At 45.0% G+C, this 7,188-nt stretch overlaps 1 protein-coding gene across 1 annotated transcript; it reads right to left on the bottom strand.

Annotated features, from left to right (window-relative positions):
- Nucleotides 1-1,982: 1,982 nt before the first annotated feature.
- On the bottom strand, nt 1,983-4,568 carry ZCCHC5 (zinc finger, CCHC domain containing 5). The gene is made up of 2 exons (XM_012664113.1): nt 4,393-4,568; nt 1,983-3,796 (listed from the first exon to the last, which is right to left on the bottom strand). The coding sequence occupies exon 2, from the start codon at nt 3,584-3,586 to the stop codon at nt 2,123-2,125; it is 1,464 nt and encodes a 487-aa protein (XP_012519567.1). The 5' UTR covers nt 3,587-3,796; nt 4,393-4,568; the 3' UTR covers nt 1,983-2,122.
- Between the last annotated feature and the right edge of the window lie 2,620 nt (nt 4,569-7,188).

Raw genomic sequence — 7,188 nt, 5'->3', positions numbered from 1 at the left:
GGCACAGGCTTTCAAGACCAAGCAGGCCTCCACCACTTAGTACTAGCTGTGTGGCTTTGGGTGAGTGAACTAGCCTTGATGGAATTCTGTTTGCTTATTGATAAAATAGGAGTAAACATATCTACTTCACTGGCTTGTTCTGAGGAGTAATGAGATAATTAATGTGTGTAAAATGCCTGACATTGTAACTGGCACATATGAGTGGCTCAATGAATAGTAATTTCCTCCCCTATCTCTTTCTGGGGTTATGATAATTTATTCGATCATTTGTCTAAGTAAGGGGAAGAGTACTCTTCAAGTGGTCTCAAAGAGAGAGACTCCCAAGGGAAAGTTGAAAACACAGAGGAAAAGCATTAGGGTCTGCCTGAACCTTTCTTCACATCTCACCTGGAGATTCCACTCCCTCCATCCCCGGCACCCTGCAGGGTGTGTGTGTGTGTGTGTGTGTGTGTGTGTGTGTGTGTGTTAGATTTAAGTCAGGACACTAGTACCTCTCAGGCCCACAAGGACATAAGTTCCCTTCCCCGACTTGGCTGTCCCCATGTGTTCTGCAGGCAGCCTGGCTAAGCAGGGCAGGGCACCCTGTATGTGTAGGAGAGGTACAGTTGGCTACCAATGATCTGCAGGTGTTGAAACCTGATTCCTTGCCACCCTGTTCCTGTGCGTTGGCAATAGCAAATTAATGAGCATGAGCTCTAGGGCATATTTTTCTGCTGTAGGGAATAAGAACTGTCACTTTACCAGGAGGGCTGATCATTGAGGGGGGATGTCTCATTACCTGCTCCAATGCTCTTTTTTGTTTGGTTAACTTGTGAAGTCCAAGAAGCTTACCTTCAAAGCTGCTCAATATCTCTGTCAGTGCTCTCTTTATTTTTGTAGGAATTTCCCCCTCCCCCTGCCCCTGCCCTCAGCACCCCAACCCTCCCTTGAACCCTCTCCAATCTCCTCCCAATCTCCCCCAAATGCTCTTATCGACCTTACCTCTACCTTCACCCCGATCCCTCCATACCTCACCCAATCCCAGCACCAACCATTTCTTATTCTCTCCATCTCCCTCTCCCTATCACCCACTGACCTGTCACCACCCCTGAAATATTTGATACTCTACCCAAACTTTGAACCTTTTTCAATTCCCTCTCTCTCCTAATTTACTAGTCCCTTATCCTCTTCCCTCTGCTAAGCCAAGAAACAATTCCAACACAAGCAGGAATTGCCAATGTTTATTGATTATTTTTAAAAATGTCACTTGCAAATTAATTTTCTTTATTGTAAAGATGTTGCAACTTTTGTGATAAAGAGAAATTGATAAGAAAAATATTGCCAGTCTAACAGCTAAACTTTTTCATTATTAGTTTCTAATATCTATTTTCATGCATATTATTAGTATAAATTGTAATTAAAACAGCCCTGCATAATGCAGGGGTCAGAGAGGGAAGCATGCAGGGTTGGTGAAAAAAAGTAACTCAAAGTCATCAGGTTCAGTACGGGTTCCAAGAGGCAGGGTCGTTGTACAGGTAGCCTTGATTCATAGCCAGAGGTTCAGTGGAAGATTCGGAGAGCAGCAAGTGCTGATGACAGCTGAGGTAACAGAAGACAGGCTGCCAGGAGCAGTCACTTGGATGTAGGATCTACCCAGCAATTATTTCATCACGATGTCTTCTATTCCACCTGTGTCTGAAGCAATTATAGTGACAATATCGTGATGGAAAGGACACAGTGCGGGTACTCCATTCGATGTTTGGATCATGTGTCTCAAGCCAGTGAATTCCAAGAATCAGAGGGTACCGTGGTGCATGAATAATGTCAAACTGGAGCTCTTCAACGTGGTTTCCAATTTTAACCTCGACAGGTGGTGTTTCCTTGGTTATGGGCCCATTAATCAGTGGACGGCCATCGACGGTTTCAAGCATCAGAGGAAAGATGTTATTGCGGATGGGCAGCTTCTCCCGAAGAACCACAGAATGGTCAATGCTGTTTCTGTAGGAGCCTGAATCCACCATTGCTTGCTCAAAGAACTGCCGTCTTCCCAGTCGGATTTCAACAGTCAGCCATAGGGTACGGGACATGGATATTGGAAGAGAGGGGGACGCGTATTTGTAGATTGGCCCGCCCGGGGTCCCCCTTACCGCCGGGCCTCGATGTTTCCCGCCTGCTGTACACGATGAGGCTTGGCAGGGCAATCTCTGGCAAAATGACCAGGATGACCGCAGTAGAGACACAAGTGGCCTTCACGGCGACGGGCCCGTTCAGCTTCACTGAGATGTGGGCGGTTGCTTGCAGCCTGCATAGGTTGGTTTTTGGCTGGTGGACTTTCAGGCCCATCTCTCTCTTCAGAGGGGCTTGCCCCTGATGGACTGGGGTCAGGCTTCTCTCCTAGGCTGATGCACTGAGTGATCAGATCAGATAGGCTGGTGGCTGGGCTTGTGAGAGACAGTTCATCTCTGATAGAACTGGCAAGTCCTTCTTGAAATTGGATGCAGAGAGTTCTTTCATCCCAGTTCAGCTCTTGAGCAATGAGGTGGAAGTGGGTCACATACTGGTGGGCAGGGCCCTCCCCTTGGCAGAATTGATGGATGCAATGGTTGGCATCTTCCATGTTTTCTGGATTGTCAAAAGTGTCCTGGAGCACTTGTATGAAACTTTCAAATTGCTCCAGCAGGGGGCTTTGGATATCCAATAAGGGCTGCAACCACCTTCCTGCCTCACCTGAGATGCGGTTGCCAACAAAGCTCACCAAGGCTGCTTCAGTGGGATATAGGTGCCCTCTGACTCTCACATAACTGTTCAGTTGAACCAGGAACTCAGGAAGCTTCTGGGCGTCCCCACTGAAAGCTAAAGGGTATTCTAGGGGAAAAACTGCAGCCTCTAATCCACTGAGGGTCTGTGGAAATTCTGAAGCTGCTGATGTCTCCACAACTATCAGGCCCTCCAGGGACTCCTGAGGTGCTGAGAGTTCTAGGAGCTCCTGGGCATCTGAAGGATCCAGGGGCTCCTGCAGCACCTGAGGCTCCAGAGGCTCCTGGGGAGCTGGAAGCTCAAGGAACTCCAGCTGTGCTGAGGTCTCCTGGCATTCTGGTGACTCCTCAGTGTTTGGGGGGTCCTGGAGTTCTGAATTCTGGGGCTTCTGGGCCTCTGGGGCATCCTGGCTGTCTGGGGGCTCTTGGGCCTCCCAGTCTGCTGGGAGCTCATGGGCCTCTGGCTGTGCCTGAGGCTCCTGAGTTGCTGGGGGCTCCAGGGGCTTCTGGGCCTCCTGGGGTTTCTGGGCCTCCTGAGGCTTCTGGGCTGCTGGGGGCTCCCGGGCTGGGATTTTCTGTGGCTCTGCGGGCTTCTGGGGCTCCTCCACCTTCGGGGGCTCTTGAGACTCCCAGGCTGCTGGGAGATCCAGGGACTCTGGGGGCTTCTGGGGCTCCTGAGCCTCTGAGGGCTTTAGGAATGGTTCATCCTCTTTGGCTTCTCGGGACTTCTGGAACTCTGGGATCTGGGCCTGAAGGGCAGCATTTTCTTCCATCAGCCGCTGCACTTGGGCCTGCAGAATTTCATTCTCCAATTTCAAAGCAATATAGGAGGCTGCTAAGTCCTCCACCATCTTTTGAGGAAATGGGCTTGGGTTGAGCTATTTGCTACCAAGAGAGATTGGGTGGGTGGGCGCTTGTGAGGTCTTTCCTGAAAGCTGCTCACAGGCAGACGTCAGGCTCCGTGAGTTTTCTGAGGGGTGGGGATTTGGGCTCCACCAAGGCTGATTACCAAGAGGTCACTGGGAGCCTCTGGAGCTCAGTAAGGGGAAGTCTCAGATACACTGTGAAGAGAGTGGGAGCTGAGGATCAGAAACTGTGGAAAGCACTCATTGAACATAAATCAGAACAAAATCTGCCCAACAGCATTGAGTTTCTTTTACCACAGGCTCATGTTCATGAACTGGGGCATATATGCTGGCTCTGGCCCCATGACATTTTAAGAACAGTACCTAACCCAGACTGTGCATGTCATTTTGCATTCTTCTTTTGAAATTTAACATTATATCAGAAATAATATCTCCATATTCTTTTCTGCTTTAGTTTTTAATTTCTAATGTCTGCCTAATATCCCAGTGTAACACTTGGATTTTAACAGCTGCTTTCGGCGATTAAATCAGATGTTTGAGCAATGTGGGGATTTTAGGCTCTGTGGTGGGCCAACCCAAGAGATATTTTTGGGTGACTGGGGTAGGAGGTAGGGGGGAGCTCTTTCTGACACCTCAGAAATCATACCACATAAGTAACCGCATAAGACTAGCCTCAGGAGAAAACAAGCAAAAGTTGACTAAATATATATATGCTCTCAGCAGACACATGCATATTATTTATAAAATGCCTCAAAATAGTTAAGAAAATAATCTTTATAAATGTACATTACCATTCAGAGACTTAGTCCAGGAGCTCGGCTGTCTGCGTACCCATCGCTGAAGAGGGAAGTGTGTGAGTGGCTGTGGAGGCTTGCCTTTTCTGCACACACTGAACTCAAACAAACACACCCACTCCCAGAACACGTTCCAACTCTCCTCTGTAACGTAGCTATTTCGAGTGTGGAAGAGTTTTTTTGACAGTACCTCACAGTTCAGAGCCGCAAGGAAAGTAGGATGCTGCACCAATGTGAGGCAGCCTCGTGTACTCAGTCCTTAGTTACTTTAATAAATATTTGGCCAGGAAATGGGGAGTAATACCACTGCCCTTGTGAAAAGTTGCAAACATTTCTGAATGACCACAGTGGTTTGGGATTTGATTTTTTATGTCTGTCTCACGTAATCTACCCTTACTCTGTCCACACTGGGCCGTTTGTTTAATTCTCACTCAGGGAACAGCCTGCAGCCCCTCAGCCCCTTCCCCTGCCCACCTACTCAGTCCCTAGGGTTCCTCCTTGCCATGTTTTCTTGGAAACTTTACCATGGACAGATCTAGGCAAGGTATAAAAGGGAATGCATGGTGGGTGAGGCAAACTTTGTGGACGGGTTCCTGGCTGTTTCTCAATGTCCTTGCCTTGGGTTCTCTTGCTTCCCTGAGCTGGTCAGGTGCTTCGGGCAGCACCCAGGAAGTCCACTAAGGGCTGGCCTCTTGGGAAGTGACCCTGCTCAGAATCTCACCTTCTCTTCTCATGCCAGATCACAGTTATACCCTGGGTATGGGCCATGTGACCATTTTAGGCAAGACTTAGGGGCAGCTATTTTCATTTCAGTAAGGAGTGGGGTTGGGAATTACATTTGACCACTTCAAGTCACATATCAAGTCAGTAGTGGTCCCAAGTCTCCTTTACAAATGGTCAATTCCACATTAGTCAGCATAATGGGATAAACTCTGGTGACAGAATAGGCCCAAACCACAGCAAATTGACAGACGGGGCTAGCTGAACCTGAATGCAGAGGCTTTGAAAAGGAAAGTAAAATATTTTGCAAATAGATTTTTTCCCCTCCCTACTTTTCAAGGTTCTATTTATTATTTTTTTTTTGCAACACACCACATGTAAAGATACCACCACCTTTAGGGAATGATGTGTTCTGGCTATATGAATTTTTCAGATAACTAAAGCCTTCCTTCCCTTCGAGAAGCCAAAACACACAGTTAATGCTTACTTTACCTAGCAAGAAAAGAGAAGAATTTACAGCACCCAAATTTGTAGAAGGCTTAGTGAAGTAGCAAACAGCTATTAATTGAAACTCTTTCTTAATATTTAGTTATTTCTGTAAGAATAAGTTCGAAGGTTCAGTACTGTACATCAAGTTGAAATTTAATAAATGGTATTTTAATTTAAAAAAATCAGAGAAATCTTTATATAATAGTAACACTTGGATTTTAATAGCTGCTTTCAGTGATTAAATCAGATGTTTGAGCAATGTGGGGATTTTAGGCTCTGTAGTGGGCCAACCCAAGAGATATTTTTGGGTGACTAGGTTAGGAGATAGGGGGGAGCTCTTTCTGACACCTCAGAAATCATATGGATGTTATACTTCATCCATTCTTTTATAGATGATTTTGAACATAATTTAATCTATTTTTAATGGTTCAGAGTCATTCTTACACCAGCCAGCTAGTTAACTCTGTCGTAATAGCATGTCGCCTTCTGAAAGCTACTGAGAGGCATAAAGTGGGCTGTCTCCAAATGAAAAACTTCTGAATTGCTGTGCTTTCCAACTTCTTGTAGTTCCCTTTTCCTTTGTATTTCTTTAGTCTTTTGCAATCAAGTTGTCACATAGTTCTTAACTCTATTACCTATATGACTGTCTACACTAAGTCTATACAAATTTGGCAAATTACTTAGTCCTTCTGAAATTTAGAGTCTAAAACTCAGTTTATGAAACTGTAAAATGGAGCTATTAATAGTATTTAACTTTATAGGGTTGCCACAAAGATTTAGTGAAATAATGTGTGTAAAAGGCTTAGCATAATGTTTGGGAGCTAGTAGCACCCAATAAAGGTTAATAATAATAATAAGCTGTACCAGCAATCTCATTTTAATTTATTCTTTTTAATCATCTGTGAATTGGGAAAACAGGTAAATATGCTAGAATTGTGTAGGGGCTGAGCAAGGGCTCTCATACCAAGAAATCTACAGGGCATGGATTTTACAGCATCGATTTTTCACCACTCAGGAATTTTTATCTTTTCTTCCTGGCTGCGTTATGGTAGGTTTAGTTTACAAATAATTCTCTAGAATCAGAACTAGAGGCACCTGAGCAGGAAGATGAGATTAACATGGGGATTGTGGAGCAGCCAAGATAGATATTTTAAAAAGTCCATGGACTAAAGCGCTGAACAGTGCCTTGCCTACAGGCATATTTATTCAATATGTAAACACACAGAACTTTCTTCCCCCAGCCCCCTCCACTAAAGAGCAAAGACCAAATTCAACATCCTTAAGTACAAGTTTCGAACTGCCTAAACATAGAGAATTATTCTCTTTTGAGTGGAAAAAAGAGCTACACTGACTGTTGTCAAATTGCCTAAAGTGGTTTTAATATCCTGAATTAGTCAAGTAAGAATAGGGAAGAATAGGAAAGTAATCATATCCAAACTCCCATCATGTTTTCTCTACACTTTAATCCCTTTTCTTACACTCACAACATGATGGAATTTATGGAGCCTTTAGAATGGTTATGAAGACATTTTAAGTAAATGAGGTTTTCTTAACTTGGCAAATGAATATTTCAGGAAAAAAGGA

The sequence above is a fragment of the Propithecus coquereli genome, unplaced genomic scaffold (genome assembly GCF_000956105.1).
Source record: "Propithecus coquereli isolate 6110/MARCELLA unplaced genomic scaffold, Pcoq_1.0 Scaffold86, whole genome shotgun sequence".
NCBI lineage: Eukaryota > Metazoa > Chordata > Mammalia > Primates > Indriidae > Propithecus > Propithecus coquereli.
Note: the sequence above shows the minus strand (reverse complement) of the source record. Positions and strands in the feature narration are given on the sequence as shown.